The 20,610-nt window shown below is 32.7% G+C and overlaps 2 protein-coding genes across 5 annotated transcripts; both read left to right on the top strand.

The window, feature by feature from the left end:
* Positions 1-2,340: 2,340 nt before the first annotated feature.
* On the top strand, positions 2,341-10,161 carry LOC111417550 (zinc finger FYVE domain-containing protein 1-like). Of its 2 annotated transcripts, none has more exons than XM_023049862.2 (6): positions 2,341-2,730; positions 3,507-4,503; positions 8,665-8,871; positions 8,944-9,159; positions 9,257-9,442; positions 9,499-10,161. In XM_023049862.2, the coding sequence occupies exons 2-6, from the start codon at positions 3,538-3,540 to the stop codon at positions 9,991-9,993; spliced, it is 2,070 nt and encodes a 689-aa protein (XP_022905630.1). In that variant the 5' UTR covers positions 2,341-2,730; positions 3,507-3,537; the 3' UTR covers positions 9,994-10,161. The 2 variants fall into 2 exon arrangements, with proteins under 2 accessions (XP_022905630.1, XP_022905631.1); XM_023049863.2 differs by lacking the exon at positions 2,341-2,730 and adding an exon at positions 2,998-3,078.
* A 1,947-nt stretch (positions 10,162-12,108) lies between these two features.
* On the top strand, positions 12,109-19,603 carry LOC111417553 (forkhead box protein N2-like). 3 transcript variants are annotated; one of them, XM_023049867.2, is made up of 5 exons: positions 12,109-12,218; positions 13,586-13,812; positions 13,900-14,381; positions 18,707-19,119; positions 19,171-19,603. In XM_023049867.2, the coding sequence occupies exons 1-5, from the start codon at positions 12,160-12,162 to the stop codon at positions 19,517-19,519; spliced, it is 1,530 nt and encodes a 509-aa protein (XP_022905635.1). In that variant the 5' UTR covers positions 12,109-12,159; the 3' UTR covers positions 19,520-19,603. The 3 variants fall into 3 exon arrangements, with proteins under 3 accessions (XP_022905635.1, XP_022905636.1, XP_022905637.1); XM_023049868.2 differs by having other exon boundaries at positions 12,151-12,281; XM_023049869.2 differs by lacking the exon at positions 12,109-12,218 and adding an exon at positions 12,960-13,042.
* The last annotated feature ends 1,007 nt before the right edge of the window (positions 19,604-20,610 follow it).

The raw sequence follows: 20,610 nt of genomic DNA, 5'->3' as shown, positions 1-20,610 counted from the left end.
TTTTTACTTCATTATTCTAACGAATAAATACATATTAAGTTTGTAAATATTTTAAAAAACGAATTGGGCGTTTTACTTTTCAATAAAACTTAATTATTACCTACACAACATTTATTTTTCGATGTTTTGGTTGTTACCTATTACTCAAAATAAGTTGTTTTAGGGTTACTTAGAGAGAAACGGCTGATAATTAAATTCTTCTGGATTGCAAGGAACTCATTTAAAGTTACTACATATACAAGACTAATCTTATTTTGTAGTTTAAGAGCATTATTAAACAACATTCCTGTATTATTATTGATATTAGAAGCGCTTCGATAGCGAAGATCTTTAGCGCTTAAAAAATTCAACCAAATTAACATGATTCGCGTATGCATCATCCAGACATCTCGTTGGCATATAATTCACAGTCTAGTAGGATATGCATTACCGTGAGATGAACTTCGCAGCCCAAACATACAGGTCTTGGTTCTCGTTTTAACAAATAACCGGAAGTCAGTTGTGTATGTCCTATATGTAATCTCGCTAGTTTCACCTATTCTGATCTAATGAAAATAATGGACTGATTCCAAGGTTTTATTAAGGGTTTGATACGGTGTAAAAAAACTTTCACTGTGTTGCCAGTCATTCTGCCACTTGTTATATACTAGAGATTTAAGTTACCTTATGACGACATATACTGCTTTATCTGCCCTTTTATTACTCTCAATGCCGATATGACCCGGTACCAAAATAAATACGATCTGTTTTCCAGAAAGCAAGATAACATGGAACAATTCTCCAACCATCCGTAACATCGGTTCGTTTGGAGATATTGCTTGTAATGATTTAACAGCACTCAACGAGTCTGTAACTATAACAAAGTTATTTCCATTATGACTCATACGGATGAATAACAGCCTGGAAGATGGCATATAAGTCCGCAAAGAAGATAGACGCAAAACTCTGTAAGCTCCATGAATAATCACTATCCCCAACCACAAACGCGCAACCAACCCCACTCTCCTTTTTAGAACCATCAGTATAAATAAAAACACCATAATCATAGGCATTGATTATATTTCTAAATTCTGCTCTAAGTAATTCCCATGGTGTACTCTCTTTAGCATAACATGTAAGATTTAATTTGAAAACTGGTTTATTTAACTGCCAAGGAGTAAATTCGATACTGCATAAAGAAAGTAAGGGGGGCAACGTAAAGTCCACAGTTCCTAGCAGTTCTTTGGTCCTGACCACTGTCAGTCTTGTGACTATGAGCATTAAAATCACCCACAATACAGAATGGAGGTGGCAGTTGTTGTATAAAGTTACGTAAGTCATGCAATTGCCAATCAATTTCAGGCAAGTATACATTACATATAGTAATATTAAAAGGTACTGCTAAACGAACTGCAACCGCTTGTATGTTACTTGATAAATTGATAAAAACAGCCTTCATGGATTCATTAACTAGAATAGCAACACCACCATTAGCTCTTAGAATTTTTGGAAAATCTTTCCTATAACTCGAGTATCCTTTGATGGAATAGGGCTGTCCAGGATGAAGATGGTTTCCTTGCAAACAAATACATACAGGGGAATATCGATTTAGCAACAACTTCAAATCACAGTAATGATGGATAAGGCCATTACAGTTCCACTGAATTATGTTTGCCATTGATAAGAAAATAATTAATAACCTAACATATTAGGACAGTAACGTTCCTGTATTAATATAAAAAAATCTTAATTATTCCAAGACTATTTGGGAAATTCCACAGAATTCAAATATTCTTGTTTACTTTTTCAAATTTACCTTACTCCATTTAACCTAACTCGGTTTTAGTTCTCCCAAATTCCTTCAAAAGTCTCACGAAATATTATGGAGGCTGCAAAATCTTCTCTATTCACAGCATAATTTTACAAAGCGTTCACTTTCGAAGATATTCCAAAAATAACGTTTTATGAACCTAAAGTGAAAACGAAATTAGAAAATGGAAACTCAAACTACTTACATTTTTCAACAATAGATGGCGCATTTGCGTCAAATTTAGTTAATTTAAAAATAATAATTCAATATTAATTAATTAAATTTAATTGGCTAATTACGCAATTTATTCGAATGTGATAATTAAAAAACATTTTTAAATTTGTTCATTTGATCCAACAATAATTTAATTTTTTTATTAAGTGACTTAACCCATCAATAGATGGCAGCATTTAATTAATTTTAATAAATTTAATTAAATCAATTATTCATAATTTAATTAATTAATAATTCCATAAAATAATAAATAAATTACGAGAAAATCCCGCGACGAAATAAATGAGATAACTAAAAGATAACAGAATGACGCTTTTACATCAAAAAACGTCAAATAATTTTTAAAGTAACCCACAACATAGTCATAGTTTATTTTAATCATACGAAAACATTTTCGTTCAGTTCATATCTTACAAAACGTATGGAAGCACGTTTTCCTAAAACAATTCCTACAAAAAGAAATAAATTAAGTGAAGTAAAAAAAAATCATTCTCTTTGTTCAACTTGGTGTTTATAAATTGCATTTTTTAATGAAAACACACATTCTTCGACCTTGAAAAACACCTCCTCCTTTACGTTAACCTCTTTCTTCTCAATTTGACATGCGTAAGTTTGTTTTTTTCATTGAAAGTGAGTGAACAACAAAAACAACACGAAGAGGCGTTCAAAAAGCGGTTACACGGCATGATTTTCAATCGAAATTTTCGGTAAGATTCCATCCAACAGGAATTTCAAATCAAATTGTAAACACCCGTTTATTTTGCTTTTGTGTAAATGCAAAAATTGTGCAAACATACGTCAGACTCCCTGCATCAGATGGTTTTAATTTGTTGTTGTTTCGCTTAAATATGTGTTTCCTTTTATGTGAAGTATTAAAAAAAGTAAAGAAATAAAGAAAAGATAAGTACTTGGGATATTCTTTTCGAAAGGTTATTTAAATGTCATTAAAAACATAACCTGTTTGTTTACAAGTTTTTAGAACTGTCAAAAGTGAGTTTGAGGTTAGGTTTTTGTTCTTGATGTCTTTGGAGTATGTTATTTAGCAAAATCTTTCGGTAAGAAGCGTTATAATTAATTTATTCGATGTTATTTTGGGTTATTTTAGTAAATAACAAAACCTTTGTGGTTAATTTTATTAAATTTATTTTTGTAATGTTATCTATTTCCACGATCTTAACAAATAAGTGGATAACGATAAGAAACTGATGTTCTAGATTGTAAAATTACAATAAAAACAAACATTTATAAACATAATTCGTGCATATATTTTTTTGCGAGTTAAACTACACATTTTTGTTTAAGAATTCTTTTTAATCTTATTTTTGCACAACTTTAAGCCTCTCTCTATATAAAGTAAATTGATCTAAAAGGCATCAAATTTCTCTTTTAACCGAGAATGAGAGAGTTTATTATGCAATTTTTATTGCCTTAACTGGTTAAAATAAAACGTGATTAAATTAATACATTTTTATTTTTGTTGCAGTACCCCAATTAAATAATTATTAACTTCAAAAATGCCTCAAACCCTCGCAAAAACAGCATCGCAAAAATACACAAACCCTTCGATATTAACTCCAACGACGGATACAAGTTTAAATTTAAGTTTAGAACCGCTTCATCAAATGGGTTGTGACCAAACCAACCTATTAATGAATCGTTTGGAATCACTTCCATTACATGATCAGGACTCTTTATTAATTACCAGTAATGAATTGCCATCATTCCTTTTACTAAATGATATTGAAAGACTGTGTGTGAATTCCCCTGAAGAATTTCTGGCCAGATTAAAAATTGATGAGCCTACGAAAAAAGTTAAAGTCGTTTCGATATTTGGAAATACAGGGGATGGAAAATCCCATACGTTAAATCAAGTATTTTTTAAAGGAAATGAAGTTTTTAAAACGAGTGCATTACAAAAATCGTGTACGATGGGTGTTTGGGCTGCTTACGATCCAAATTTGGACGTGATTTGTTTGGATACGGAGGGATTATTAGGGATCAGTCGTAAACAAAGTCAACGTACTCGGTTATTATTAAAAGTGTTGGCCGTTTCTGATGTTGTTATTTATCGGACGAGAGCGGAACGGTTACCGACAGACATGTACGCCTTTTTGGGGGGCGCTTCAAAAGCGTACAACGAGCATTTTAAAACAGCATTACAACAAGTTTGGCAAAAATTCGAAAACGAACCCGTTCCAGCCGCTTTAGGACCCAGCTTAATTATTTTCCACGAGACTTTACACACTTGCACCTGGAATTCTTGTCCGAGTGTTGAAGAATCTCCAGAGGATTTACTTCGTGCTGAGTTTGGCAAATTAAATTTAGAATGCAACGCTTTTAGTCAATTGAAATATGTGGGGATTCAAACGAAGGAGCAACCCACTGATTTTCGGGAATTAAAAAAATATATTCAGTTGGATTTGGCTAATAGTAGTGTGAGATCCAAAAGAAATGCTAAAGTTGTTTTTTTAACATTAAAGGTAATAAGCATAAAATAAAACATCCTAGAATCTTAGGTTAAGCAGTGCATCTTTTGAAAACATGTTTGATGTGATCCATTTCTAGAAGGTTGCTTCTAAAGAATGTGCAACATCAAACGTTTTTAACCGTTTCAAACGGCTTAACCCAAAAGTTTCTAGTTCTAATAGGGTTGCCAACATGGTTATTTTCACCTGGACACTCCAGGGTTTTAATTTAATCTCTGGGCTCCAGTATTTAATAAAATTCGCCGGGATTGTAAAACTCTGTCTATGAACAAGTACTTGTTCTACTAAATCATACGTCTTTGCACGACGGGTTTTACGAAATTTTATTTAATTTCGGGGAAATCCCGGTTTGCTTACTATTCTGTTTATTTCTATACAATATCTTCGCGCTGTAAATAGTGATCAGTGTTAGTTTTGATACTGCAGCATGTAGTGGCCTTTATCCCTTTCTTTATTTTAATTTTATTATAAGTTGAAACAAAGAGGTAAGAAATGATTGATTATAATTTACATAATTTATTTATTATTAAATAGAGTTTTAAGAATGTCAGAAACTCCAAAGAAAAAGAAGAAGTATTTTGTTTCCTTCAATGACGAATGGTTAACGCACAATGAATATAAAAAGGTTGCAAAAGGAAAATTATCTAACTAGGAGGTGCAAATTAGGTGGAACTCGAAGTAGTTCAGAACTAATAACGACATATTTTGTATGTAAGGAAACGGCGGAAGATGTACGTGTCACTATATCAGAATTAACATTGGTGTATCATGGAGTAATGCATCAAGACAGTTACAACAGTGTAGATTGCACTGTGAAATTAAATAACTTAATCTATTAAGATTCTGCATCGTTATTAAAGACGGCGGAGAAAAGGCAGTAAAAGCATACTAAAATTCTGTTCGTCATGCACAAATAATTACACCTCAAAGTAGTTCACAACTAATAACCACATATTTTGTAAATAAGGAAACGGCGGAAGATGTGCGTGTCACTATATCAGAATTACCATTGGTGTATCATGGAGTAATGCATCAAGACAGTTACAACAGTGTAGATTGCACTGTGAAATTAAATAACTTAATCTATTAAGATTCTGCATCGTTATTAAAGACTGCGGAGAAAAGGCAGTAAAAGCATACTAAAATTCTGTTCGTCATGCACAAATAATTACAGCTCAAAGTAGTTCACAACTAATAACCACATATTTTGTATGTAAGGAAACGGCGGAAGAAGTGCGTGTCCCTATATCAGAATTACCATTGGTGTATCATGGAGTAATGAATCAAGACAGTTACAACAGTGTAGATTGCACTGTCAAATTAAATCACTTAATCTATTAAGATTCTGCATCGTTATTAAAGACGGCGGAGAAAAGGCAGTAAAAGCATACTAAAATTCTGTTCGTCATGCACAAATAATTACAGCTCAAAGTAGTTCACAACTAATAACCACATATTTTGTAAGTAAGGAAACGGCGGAATATGTGCGTGTCACTATATCAGAATTACCATTGGTGTATCATGGAGTAATGCATCAACACAGTTACACATACGATGGAGAAAAGGCAGTACTAAAATTCTGCTCGCCATGTACAAATAATTACAGCTCAAGCACACTAAAATTCTGTTCGCCATGCACAAATAGTTACAGCTCAAAGTAGTTCACAACTAATAACCACATATTTTGTATGTAAGGAAACGGCGGAAGAAGTGCGTGTCCCTATATCAGAATTACCATTGGTGTATCATGGAGTAATGAATCAAGACAGTTACAACAGTGTAGATTGCACTGTCAAATTAAATCACTTAATCTATTAAGATTCTGCATCGTTATTAAAGACGGCGGAGAAAAGGCAGTAAAAGCATACTAAAATTCTGTTCGTCATGCACAAATAATTACAGCTCAAAGTAGTTCACAACTAATAACCACATATTTTGTAAGTAAGGAAACGGCGGAATATGTGCGTGTCACTATATCAGAATTACCATTGGTGTATCATGGAGTAATGCATCAACACAGTTACACATACGATGGAGAAAACGCAGTACTAAAATTCTGCTCGCCATGTACAAATAATTACAGCTCAAGCACACTAAAATTCTGTTCGCCATGCACAAATAATTACAGCTCAAAGTAGTTCACAACTAATAACCACATATTTTGTATAAAACGAAACGGTGAAAGACGTGCGTGTCACTATATCAGAATTAGCATTGGTGTCATGGTGTAAGCAATCAACACAGTTACAACAGTGTAGATTGCAGTGTGAAATCAAATAACTTAATCTATTACGATTCTGCATTAACAAAAAAAAATCAAAACGCACTAAAGTGGAGAATATTCTAGTTTAGTGGAGAATATTTTGGGTTCTATGGCATTTAGCCTACAACAGAGGAAATCTTAAGTTATTTCCTCTTGTAGTTAAGTATTTTGTTCCTGAAGAGGGAATAAAAAGCAAAATTCTGGATTTTTACACTGATGATTATGAAACATCTGAGGCAATACTTCAAAAAATTATAAATTGCTTAAACGATAACAATTAATTAACAGAAAACGTGATGGCGTACTCAACAGATAATGCAGCTGTAAACTATGGGAAATACTACAACTCGGTTTACTAGAAGTTTTCCTCAAAAAATCGATTTATAGTAAGTAAAAGCAAATTGTAATAGCCATGTACTCACTAATGCACAACTCAATTATGATGTCGAAACATTGATTAATAAAATTGATTCCGAATTTGCATCAAGTACAGTTTCTAGAAGGGAATAATATTCTCCAATGATTAAGAATGTTCCTACTAGATGGTTATTTATGTCTGAAGCTGTTGACAGAGTATGGTAAACATGCCGTACAATCAAACAGTATTTTCTAAATCAGGGAGAAGACAATTGCGATGTTTTCAATTGAAAATTCGTCAAGTCTCAGGAGAATGAATTGGAAGACGATTTAACATCCCCATCTTTACCCGAACCTTACTTTCATGGCTGAATCAATCTTATTAATGGAGAAGGAAGACGTAACTGCAACAGAACTTCATGATATTATGGTGACGGTTATAAATAAGTTAAAAACTCGATTACAAGACAATCTTTTTGGCACTCAGGTTCGATTGTATCTAAGTCATTTCAAACAAATTTATATTTGAGGATAGAGAAGTTTATGAACGCACTTTGGAATATATTAAAAAATATTATGACTTAGAAAATCCTACTTTTAAACATCTGTCTGCTTAATAACCTCAATTTTAAACATAAACATTAATGAGGATATATAGGTACGATGAAATTTGTGTAATTGACCAAATTTCCAACTTTGAAATGATCCTGTTTGCGTTAATACGGAAAAAAAACATTGGAGAATAAGTAACCCATTCTCTAATGATTAAGAATGTTCCCACTAGATGGTTATCTCTGTCTGAAGCTGTTGACAGAGTATTGTAATCATGGCCTGCAATCAAATAGTATTTTCTAAATGAGGGACAATATAATTGCGATATTTTCATTTGGAAATTCGTCCCCACTCGAACCTTACTTTCATGAAATCTCTATACGAAAAATGCAAAAGTCGCTATACTTATAAACTTTAATATGGACTGTGACAAATTCTATCAATATTTAAAATTGCCAGAACAAAAACAAGTAATGAAAAGAAATATAACTTTAGAAAATGGTTGTATTCATTATTTTCTTTTCTTCTATTCTCTATTGTATTGTTTCAATGTTCAACCCAACTTGTATTTGTTTCTGTTTGATATAATTTATCTATTTTACAAAACCATGAATGTTCTGTTATTTCTAGGATTGATTTTAGGCGCGAATAGCTTTTGTAAAATCTATCTTTTTTTTTTTAATATTCACGCGGAATGAGAAGAAAAGAAAATAAAAGAGTATGATAAAAAGAAAACATAAAATCGTATAACGTGGTTTCCTGAGAATGGCATTAACACGCCGAAACCGGTAGAAACTGAAAAACATAAATAAACTTTTTCATCGTTAAAGTACGACTGTCATTTACACATTCATTGTTTTATTTTTCTTTTATACTACCTATAAACAAAATCGTTTTTCTCCAGTTCGCCAATTCAACAATGTTGGTAACCTTAGTTCTAAATTTTGTTATTAAAATTAATGTTTCTTTTATATTTATTTTAGGGTTTAAATGATAAATTTAGCAGTGAAATTAAAAACGTTCCACCCCAATTACATTTAAAAGACTATTTTGCATGTCAAGTGAAGTGCCAATCTTGTAACGAAGGTTGTACTCTCTCAATGGGGCATAAAGAAGAAGGGGAACCTCATTTAAACAGTAACAGATGTAAATTCCAACATCAATTTCAAAATTGCGTTTATCTTTGCAAGGTAAAAAAGTTTGTTTTGAAACACCACTCATATCAGATTTAGAACATAATTAAACGCAAATTTTTTTTTTAGCAATGTTCTAAAAATGGACAAAGGATTATAGTAAAACCCAGCTATCAATCAGTAACAGAAAAATCGTGGACTAATCTTTTAAGTTATGTTTGGTCGGGTTACATTATTGAATGTAGAAATTGTGGGGAAATTTATCGAAGTAGACAACATTGGTATGGAAATAAAAGCCCAGAAGAAGCAGCGGTGTTAGTTGAATACGTTCATGTTTGGCCTGGTGTAAGTGAAACGAATCTCTCCCAACAAGTAACAATCCTGCTATTCCTTCTTTGATATACCATATATTTTTTGCATAAATTTAACACCTTTTTTACAGGGAGAATTTGTTTATCAAGACAAAAACTTTGTTGGTTCAACAAATTCGATTCAAAAGGTGCTTGATAGTGTTACATATTTAAGCGATGTTGTTGCTAACGTTGGATCACAACCTACAAATGCGGTTAAAACTTTTTTCACAGAAACTATTAATCCTTCTTATTGGAGACCTGATAGAGAGATTTTTGTAAGTCATTTCTTTAAAATTCATTTTATTTTAATATGATTATCTTTATTTTTTAGGAATGTAATAAATGTAAAACCCCATTTCCACCAACTTCAAAAAAACATCATTGCAGATCATGCGGTGAAGGTTTTTGCGAAAAATGTTCATCAAAAACCCAACCGGTTCCATCTCGAGGTTGGCGCGATCCGGTTCGTGTTTGCGATGTTTGTTACACTGAAAATTTACCAAGTTTAAGTCAAACAATTGATGATAACGAAGTGAAAATACGAAAATTTGGTGAAACTGTGATCAGTTCCATATCTGCCGTTGCTTACGCTTTGGAAATTCCAAAAGATATCATAAAAGACACTGCGCGACCTAGTTATTGGACACCCGATTCGGAATGTTTATATTGTTGGTGTTGCGAAATGCCTTTTGGTCCAATTGTACCTTTACATCACTGCCGAGAATGTGGTAAAGGAGTTTGCGATGATTGTTCGCAACGGAGAAAACGTGTTCCATTTAGAGGTTGGGATTATCCGGTGCGCGTTTGTAAAAAATGCGATGAATAAAATCGCTTTTTCCCCGTTGATATTATTAATATTGAGTGATGACGACATGACGAAGAAGAAAAGGGTTTAATTTAAATAATTGGATGTAAAAAAAAATGATTTATCGTTATATTTTTCTCTTAATATATGAGAATTACGAGGGAAAGTATAAAATAATTAATAATAATGATGTTTAAATAAAAAAAGAAACAGGTTTTTTTAAAAAAGAAAACAGTATTGTTACGAATAGTTGATAAGTATTTTCAGTCTATTTTATACTTTTTATAACCTCAAAAATGTGTTTGTTTCGACAAAAAATAACGTTTTAACGTTTTGAAGAATGGAAGTGATTGATTAAAAATTTAATATGATTATAATTATTATTATTTAATAATTTAATACTTTTAAAGTTGTTTAACTTTTAAAAAAATCTTATCGTTTTGCTGCGAGTGCAATAAAATATTGTAATAAACTGTTTTTTTTTTGTTAAATAAAAACTCTATTGTATATTATTGTTATTTTAGGTTTAAATCCATTAAAATCTAAAACATTTTTATTAAACAAATTATTATAGAGAGTAACTAGGTGATGCAAGAGTTGAAGAGAAGGATCACCATATAGTTTCATGTGGGGGTGGATTACTTCACAGCACTTAGGCTGCAGCACTTAGCAGGCCCTTTATACATCCCCACAATTGGTTTAGACATGCGTCTTTGAGGATTTTGAGATGTCCTCTGAAGTTATCCTGCATCAACTTGAGTGAAGAGCATGTTTTCAGTGATAAGGCACTTAAAGCTGCCTCCTTTTGTATGTATAAATGAAGTGCAAGGAGCCTTCATTTAGCCATAAGTTAGCCATAATGGCTTTTTTCCTCACCTTGATTATGTGGGAGTTCCAGTTTAATTTATTGTCTAGTATTAACCCTAGGTATTTGATTTCTGTTTTGAGGATAATAGTTCTGCCTTCAATAGAGGGTGCTTCCTCTCAATTGTTGCTTCCTTCTCTGATTTTGTTGGAACTGATTTTGCTTCTGCACCAAGTGCTAGTAAGTAGTAGGGCTTTCTGCATTAATTAGGTTATGATTGTGTCATATTTACCTAGAATTGTAATTTGTTTCCAAGTTATTCCTTTGTCCAAGATATTTCACCTCTGCAGAGAAGGTTAATGAACAATTCATGAAATGGCGAAGTACAACCTCAGAGAGAACTCTTCTTCAATAAACTTAATTAAATATGTTATATTTAATTGAGACATACAGAAATGCTGAGTGTTTGTGGAACCCACGGGATAAAAATTTTAAAGATGGTTACAAAAAACAAGATTTGTGGATGGAGATTAGTAAAGCGATTGGTGCTGATATTGATGAAGGAAAAAGAAAAATAAAAAATTTAGTGGCTCAGTATTACAAGGAAAAGAAAAAAATGTAGTGGCTATCATAAATCTGTTGTTGGAATATATTTTATTAACAAATGGTTTGCCTACGACTAAAGTTCTTTATATTTTCATTGTCGATCCTAGATTTTGCTATTAAATAATCTTTCTTTAATGGACTCATAAGGCGCATGATACCATGCGTATTTCTTTCTAAAAGAGTCTGCCTTTTAGTAGTCCAACATTTACGAATTTTCTTTTCCTGTTTTTGCAAAATAATAATAATTGCAGCCACATTGCATTCAAAAACTGAAACATACACTAACCTGATGTAGATGGAAAGTTTCTTGACAGTGATGAGCGACTAAAATGAGTTTGTTGGTGTGGACAAAATGTTTATGATAAATTTGTTATTGTTTCTGCTTCCTAAACAGGTTACGGCAATCAGGAACAAAATCCCCTGCGCTTCTTTAGTGTGGATATACCTTAAAATAGCTTCATTGAATTTAAATTTTGACAACAAAATGTCAAATAAATCTAATAAGATTACCCAACAGATGGCAGTAGTTGATATTAAGAATTGTCATTTATAAACGATAAAATTTGGTGATACAACAAATTTTACTCTTTATTTTAGTATGAAACATTCATGTGTTAATCTTTGTAAATAAATTGAAGGTAATTTCACTTTTTTAAAGTAATCTCGTTGTTTGAAATATCGAATAATTTAAAATTCCCGCTAAACTGTCAAAAATCGAAAATATAAAACCGACCAACTACGAAGAAGAATCAAGCTTCAAACAAACCCAGCATCATATGTTTGCTGGCAGAAAATGGTGTGCTCATCATCATAACCGTAACAATTCGTTCGATTTGTGAGTGTTAATTGTTGGTTATTTTTAGTTTTTGTTCTTGTTATTTATCGCTCATCGTTAAAGGTAAACAAAACCCGCGGTCATCATCGATATCCTATTAAAATAAGTTTCGTTTTTAAAATCGAGTGAAATGTGACTACGACGACATCGAAAATTGTAACCCTCAAAAAACGTTTCGAGAAGGTTATTTATTTTTCGGAAAAGAAATAAATCCTTAAAAATCAAGTTTTAATCGTGTTTTATATATTTTTCTGGGCCAGAAATGGCCGAATTTTGACCTACATCGTATAGTTTCCATTACGAACTTCGTACACGTGTTCTAAATTGATTTAGAGGTTATTGTGTCGCGACGATTACTAACGTGCAAATTCGTTTCGAAATTTGATTAAGAAACTAATTCGGGGTGGCACAAAAACTATTTATTTACAAAAATCAAAACGATTTTGTTAATTTATAATTGTTCAAGGTTACGTCTTTGTAACAAGCTGTGTTAATGTGTTTGTGAGGGATTTTCTAAAAATACTTTTTCTACAAAAAAAGACCTTTCTTTTTTATTAATTATTTTTTTCAACATAAACGCTTTTTCTATCAAATTCTTGCTGTAATTTTGATTTCATCTCGATATAATAAAATCCTTGCGTCACGTTTCCATCTCTGTCTCTCGTCGTTACCATGGCAACGATGACGCTATTTGTTTCTGAAAGTATCCAAGACGTACGTCATCGAGTTTTACGTAAGCTTTAAAAAGAGACGGAGTATTGTGAAAATGTGTGATTTTGATTTGAGTTTATTTGATATTGTTATGGTGTCGCGGTCATAAATGGGTAACTATCATTATTTCTCGATGTTGTTTTTCAAAATACTTATGTTTATAAGAAAATTAATGAGGGTGAAGGAAAAATACAAAGTTGAGGTTAAAACCGCCGAGTTATCAAAATATTTGAGGTTATTTATTTATCCCCAGGTTTTGTAACCTTGTATTTTGTACCGAGTTTTATTATCAAAAAGCGTACTTATCTGTGTTATTTTTTTTCCAAAATTTTCTTCAATTTATTTAATTTTCGCAAGAAATCTGATAATAATTTTCTTTCTCCACCATTTTGATTACAAATTTTGACACGGTTGCCAAGCAACGAAAAATTCATATTTGACATATCTAAGTGGAGAGACCTACACTCAACTTATTAAGCTTTATAACAATTTATAAATGATATTTAAATCATTTTTGATGAAATTTCATATAATTTAAACATTTAATCAATTTCCTTCACTTTGTTTACATCTTAGAATTTACCTAACAACGATTAGGTACTAAGCAACCAAAACATAATAAAATAGTGTAATTGAAAATTTATTAATGTTTATAGAGGCACAATGTCACCGGAAAGGGCTCTAATTCTACCGGAAGAAACGAGCGTAACCCCGAAAATGTCCGTTCCGGCAAGTCCAATAGCTGGCACACCAACAAGAGAAGCACAATCACCAATGTCCATACTTTTAGCTGTTGCACAAAGTCAAGTAAATAAAACCGGGGGAAACGGCGATGATGATTTAACTAATTTAGCTTGGTTACATGAAAGAGATTTATTAAAAGGTAAAATTGTGTCAATTTTGACGTTTTAAATGCCAAAAACTGAACCTAACTTTTAATTAACTAATTAATTAATTTATTTTTTTTAAGGAATGAATATTGTAAATCCGTCTCCTTCAAATAGTTTAAACTCAACACCAATAAAATACACCATGACCAATAATAATAATAATACCAACAATAATAATAATTTGCTCTCCGATCAATCTCCAACGAGCGATTATATCGATGACTCTTCGGCCTCGACGGCTGATTCTTCAAACAGTTCGTTAAATTCGCCGATTCCAACAAACAGTGTTCACCAAAATGTTACTAACCAAAGGAATAAACACCCTCACAATGTACTTTACGATCCTTTAGTGCACACGAATAGTAAACCGCCGTACTCGTTTTCGTGTTTAATTTTTATGGCTATCGAGGATTCGGATCAGAAAGCGCTTCCTGTGAAAGAAATCTACACGTGGATTCTCGATCATTTTCCGTATTTTCGAACGGCGCCAATGGGATGGAAGAATAGTGTTCGACACAATTTGTCTTTAAATAAATGTTTTCAGAAGATTGAAAAAGCTCCTGTAAGAAAATTAATTAAATCAATAAAAAATTGTTTTTATATTTTGTTATGATAAAAACAATTTTTTATTACTTAATACAGTTAAACCTTGATATAATGGATTAATACATAGAAGGAAGTGTCTGTTATGTAAAAAAATTTTAATTTGTACTTTAAACTGTTTTAAATGAATAATTTGAATGCATACAAATTCGAATAGCTTTACAATAATCTAGCACTGAATAACAACTAGTTCTTTCTTGCCCACAATTGTGTTATTCATTTGGTAATATGCCTTATTCATTCGAATCTAAGGCGCACTGTTTTTGCTATACATATTTTTGCGCCTTATTTTTGCCCCTCTTCACTATGGCTTATCATGGACCACTGCGAGCAATCGCCATTGTGTAGAGGAGTGATGGCCTGAAGTGGCCATAAGTGGTGGATAATGGTAATGGCTAAGGATGGCATGTCCACAAAGTGGGCCATCATTGCTTAACTATTTCGGTCGTCAACAGCGCCTGTTGCTTGGAGTGGTCCATTAGGTGGGCCATCTACACTATACCACTGTGTGGAAGATGCACACAGTGGTATGGTGTAGATGTAGCACACAGTGGTATCAAACATGCTAGCCATCATCAATTGTGGCCATCATGAGTCATAGTGAAGAGGGGCCATTAGATTCGAACGAATTTCGAATATATATGATGCAAACACAAAATAATACAAAATCGCAAAAGTAATTAACTCAAACAAACAAAAATGATTATTTTTGTTCTTTATAACAACAAAAATACGAATTTTATGTCTTATCGCGTTACCCTACTGTTCGAATTATGTTGATACTACCTAATTCGCTTGGGTGAATCCCCAGTATAGTTTGCCATATAGGTTCTGTTATCTAAACAGTGTAAGTGTCACCTTCTGAAATCGATAGAAGTTTTATTAATTTAACTACCTATTATGGCCACAACAACGGTTCATTACGACGCTGCATTAAAGCGAAAAGTTCTTGTATTTGCGGAAAGTAATGGTAATAGAGCAACTAGCCGCCAATTCAACATAAACGAATCAAATATTCTGCGTTGGAGAAAACACCGCTCAGCAATATTCTAAACCAGGAAAATGTACGCATATCAATGATGTTGTAATTGATTTTGTCAAAGAAAAACATGCAAAAGGACTACCAATAACAAGGTAGATGATGCAATTAAAGAGCTTAGAAATTGCCAAGGTCTGGAATTTAAAAGAAGCGAAGGTTGGTGTAGAACATTAATGCGTCATGGTGGATTTTCGTTACGGCGTAGATCCAGTAGATTTTGAACAAAATTTAACAAATTTTCAAAGATACGTAATTCAACTTAGAAAGAAAAAAATATGAATTTAGTCAAATTGGTAACGCTGATAAGACCCCAATTTATTTATTTAATGTTGTGTACTGCTGGAGATAAAAAATTAGCGCCATATTTAATACTCGCTAGAAAAGAAAAATACCAAAAAATGAAAAATTTCCCTCTCTCATTACCGCGACCTATAAGATCTATTGTAACTTTGTAGGTAATAAATGTAGGTCCTTGATGAACCTTAGTATTGTACCTTTATGTCGGTAGGTGTTAAGAGAGCTTTACCGAAAATTTTGTGTTTTAGACGGCTTCTGGCGACGCAATTGCATAGTATATGTTCAGCTGTTTCTGACTCGTCGTTGCAAAGTTGACAAGTTTAATCCTCAGCTTGTCCAATGTGGAATAGGTGGTATTTTAGGGGCTCAGGGCCGGTCAGGTAACCTGAGAGCGTCCTTAGATCCCCTTTGCTGAGGCATAAAACCTCTTCGATTTTGTTTTGCGACGAAGTTATCATACTCTTCGCTTGTCAAGGCGACCTTTGAGGCCTGCCAACTGCTGATTATTTATTTTAGGTGGCTTTTTTGTTGTCCACAACCAGGTTGGGGTCCAATGAACGGCGTGTTCGCTGCCTCTTTGGCCAGGTTGTTCGCCTTCTCATTGACCTCAATGTTGCTGTGACCTGGAACCCACCATAGGGTAACATAATTGCCCCTAGCGAGTTCTCTCAGATTGCTGGTACACTCTCTGATCAGTGCGGAGTCACACGTGTTGGCCTGAATTGCCTTTAAGGCGGCCCGACTGTCTGTGAAAATGTTTATGGATGCACCTTTCTGTCCATGTTGTAGGTTCAAAACGGTGCGGAAGTTTATAGCAAGAACTTCTGCTTGAAAAATGGTTATGTCCGAGTTGAGGGGCAGTTTAATGTGGCTATTTGGTCCACTGATGCCCATGCCTACTCCGGATCTAACTGTCTTTGAAGCATTAGTGTACCAGACTAGGGCTCCTCTTCAGTGATGTTATAGTTCGAACGCAAAAGAAATTCTGGATGACGAGATCTTATGGAAGAGTAGGTGAATGTGACGTCCCGGATATCTAAGTAAACCATTAAATATACTAATACTAGATGGATTTCGCGGTCATGATGGTTACAGATGATGTAAAAACTAAAGTTAAAAGAAACAACGGTGATTTGGTAATTATACCTGGAGGTATGACAAGTGTGTTACAATCGTTGGACGTTTCAATTAATAAGCCCTTCAAGGATTATTTAAGAAAAGAATAAGAATTATGGTTAATGAGTGACGGCCATCCACTGACATCAACTGGAAAATTAAACAAGCTATTCTGTTCATCGAACGGATGCTGTGAACCTGAGCGAAGCGACGCTTATATCCCCCACTATTACACAATAGCCAGTTTCACACACGACAAAAAATACGTACATACAAAGAAAGAAAGTACGTAAACGACAAGGAAAAGTTAAGAAAGAGAGCTGTTCTTGGTTGACTTTTGTAAACCGGGCTTACCAATAGGAACATTCTATTCAAATTTTGCGCGTATTTGCGGAAGGAGCTGTAATTTCAAATCGCTGCATCTGATGGATGAACGAACTGTAGTGCATCAACAATGGGTTTTCATTAGCGTGGAAATGAATCCCAGAAAACTTCATCAAATCAAGCATTCATTTAAAAAATGTTGCATTACGAACGCCTTAGATGGTTCAGAGGATGATTTTTTTATGGGAAGAAGATAGGACTGATTCAGAATCAGGCAGCAATAATAGTGTAAGTGAAGTGGAAAATATCTCAGAACAGATACCGAATAAAAATGTTCTTTTCATGTTGTATACTATACATAAAGTTAAGTTTGTGTTTTAATCATTATTGTGTAATAATGTAATTTATTTATTTACCATCTTTATTTTAAGAGTAATCTTTTTTTCGATATAATTATTCAAAGAAAGAGGGCGACTCTTAGATTCGAACAGATATGGTAGATTACTTACTTTTTCTATTCTATTTTGTATTTTTCTGTCTATTATTCCATTCTCAATAATAATGGTGTACAAGTATTGAAATTTATTCACAATTTTCAGTCTCTCTCCACTTATCATTATATTTATGTTTTTATCCTTTTCCCCCTTAGTTATATGCATAATCTTGGTTTTCCCTATATTTATTTGCATTCCCCTTTCTTCCAAACAGGTTTTCCAGGTGCAATTTTTCTTTGTAGTTCTGTTTTCGTACTTGCTATCAACATTATATCGTCTGCATATACTAGGTCAAAGGTGTTGATTGGTGTTAATTTATAATAACTTATTGTGGAAGGTCTTGTTCTTGTTTTATACATCTTAATTATTTAAGTTTCCGTTTTCCATACCCTTCTCCATATTAAAAGTTTCGGACATTTCTCCATTTAGCCTGACGCACCCTTTTACCTTACTATATACACTTTTAATTGTTTCTTGTATATTTATCATTGAACTAACACTAGACCTAGAACTAGATAGTTTCGGATTTAGCCGCACGTCTCTCAAGACGGCTAATTCCGAATGATTCTAGTTCTAGGTCTAGTGTTGGTTCTAGTTTTACACTATCACTTGACCTAGAAACATTCGGATTTAGCCGCACGTCTCTCAAGACGGCTAAATCTGAATGAATCTAGTTCAAAGTCTTGTGTTAGTTCTAGTGATAGTGTAAAACTAGAACCAACACTAGACCTAGAACTAGAATCATTCGGATTTAGCCACACGTCTCTCAAGACGGCTAAACCCGAATGATTCTAGTTCTAGGTCTTGTGTTAGTTCTAGCGATAGTATAAAACTAGAACCAACCCTAGAACTAGAATCATTCGGGTTTAGCCGTCTTGAGAGACGTGCGGCTAAATCCGAATGTTTCTAGGTTTAGTGTTATTTCTAGTTAGTTGTTAACGAAATCTGTTATATCGAGGTTTTACTGTAATATTAAAAAAAATTTTAAATTAATTAATATTTTCAATTAATTAGAATTTAGGTAAAGGATCATTATGGACAGTCGATCAACAATATCGGCCAAACTTATTACAAGCATTAACTCGATCACCATTTCACCGATGTTCAACTTTAGACCCTAGCGTTTATTTCAACAATAAAAAACCCACAAACGACCGAAATACAAATATAACTCGATTACCCAACCCACAACTCTTCCCGTATTTAGCTTCCGAAATGAATCGAAGGATAAAATCGGAACCTCGAGAAGATTCTTTGGACGAAGTCGACGCAGCAGCCGTTATGTTAAGCCTCCGCAACGGTTTAAGACACCGACAAAAACGCACCACTTGTCAAGTTATAACGAGTTCGCCAAGTCTAGATCATACATATAGTGCAGCGGATAGTTATATTGATGAAGCTTTTGAAAGTGATGAAGAAGATATAAAGTAAATGAAAAGAATTATCCTCGAAACGTTTAATTATAAATATTTTTTTAGGTTATCGAAATCGTCGATTTGTAGAAGAATCGATTTTGAAGATGAAGAAGAACGTAAAATCAAAGAGGGAGCTGAAACGTTATTAAATTTGGCGGGAATTTCAACGAGAAAACGTGGAAATTCAAGCAGTTTGTGTTATGATGTTGAGAAAAGGGTGAAAAAAGAAATTGAAGATGATGATGACGACGAGGATGAAGATGATAATGTGGGGAGGCCTCATTTTCGACCGAGACTTTTAAGGAAAAAAAAGGACGTCAAAAGGATAAGTAATAATAATAGTATAATTGTTCAAGCCGACGACGCTTGGGTTAAACACAGACGCGAATTGGAGATGAATCAACGAAGGTAATGATAGATTTAAATTTTAAGTGAAAAAAAATCAAGAAATTTTCTTTTTTGGGATTAAAGAGAATATTAATTAGAAAGGTGAGTGAAAATAATAAAAGATATTTTTTATTATTAATTAATAATTAATTAATTATCGAGATAAGAAATAATGAAAAATTATAATAAAGCGCGTTTTTTTTTAATTGTAAAGAAAAAAGATTTAAAAATGCTTTTTCTGAGTGTTGTTATCTGTGAATTTAATATATTTTATGTTAAGTTTTTATAAATATTATATGAATCAGATGTATATAGGATTGTTTTTTAGACTGATGAGAAAGAAAGAGGAAAAAATAATCAAGGAAAATTAGCAGAAAAGATTTGGATTGTGAAGGTTTCCACAAAGATGTAAAAAATTTTTGCAAATAGGAAGACAAATCTAAAATATTTATTAATTTATAAAAACAAATAGGTTATCTTTATTGTTTAAAACATTCTACTTTTTTTTGTTTCATCGGATTATTTTATTTTTTGTTCATACTTATTATTTAAATCATTAATTTTTATTAATATAAATTTATGTATAAATTAATTATTAAGGTTATAGGCAACCTTTACTTTATATTTCCTGGACAAAACTTTCAAACCCCATTTTCCTTATTTCTGATACTATTAAAATGCTAAAATTGTAATATTATTTAACCAAATTTGTAAATTTCTATCTAGTTATTTTAATTGTGTATAGACCCTTTAGCAGATTTAGAATTTTTTCCATATCTATAAGTTACTTTTGGAAGACTTACAACTCAATTTAATAGTAGTTTTTGTTCCTCTATTATCAAAACCCACATATTAATTCATCACAATAGCTTTTAATGTTAGTAAAATTGACGAGTTGAAACCTTATTAGTTGGGAACTTATTTCGGGTTGAAAAAACATCTTCAGCAACTTTACTCTCGAATTATTTTATCTCAATCTCCACTCTTTGTTTCTTAATATATTTTAATACAATATATGCGTTAAAATTATTATCAAAGAACTTCGCTTATTATTTTCTTTTGCATTTTTTGTACATTGATCTTATGATTCCATTGAATAGAGTTCTCCATACACAC

Source organism: Onthophagus taurus, chromosome 11 (genome assembly GCF_036711975.1).
Source record: "Onthophagus taurus isolate NC chromosome 11, IU_Otau_3.0, whole genome shotgun sequence".
Lineage (NCBI taxonomy): Eukaryota > Metazoa > Arthropoda > Insecta > Coleoptera > Scarabaeidae > Onthophagus > Onthophagus taurus.
Note: the sequence above shows the minus strand (reverse complement) of the source record. Positions and strands in the feature narration are given on the sequence as shown.

Coding starts and splice junctions, on each gene's coding strand:
- LOC111417550 (XM_023049862.2), top strand. CDS start 3,538: ATGCCTCAAACCCTCGCAAAAACAGCATCGCAAAAATACACAAACCCT. Junction 4,504..8,664: donor TTGTTTTTTTAACATTAAAG/GTAATAAGCATA, acceptor TATTTATTTTAG/GGTTTAAATGATAAATTTAG. Junction 8,872..8,943: donor ATTGCGTTTATCTTTGCAAG/GTAAAAAAGTTT, acceptor TTTTTTTTTTAG/CAATGTTCTAAAAATGGACA.
- LOC111417553 (XM_023049867.2), top strand. CDS start 12,160: ATGTTTGCTGGCAGAAAATGGTGTGCTCATCATCATAACCGTAACAAT. Junction 12,219..13,585: donor CGTAACAATTCGTTCGATTT/GTGAGTGTTAAT, acceptor TAATGTTTATAG/AGGCACAATGTCACCGGAAA. Junction 13,813..13,899: donor TGAAAGAGATTTATTAAAAG/GTAAAATTGTGT, acceptor ATTTTTTTTAAG/GAATGAATATTGTAAATCCG.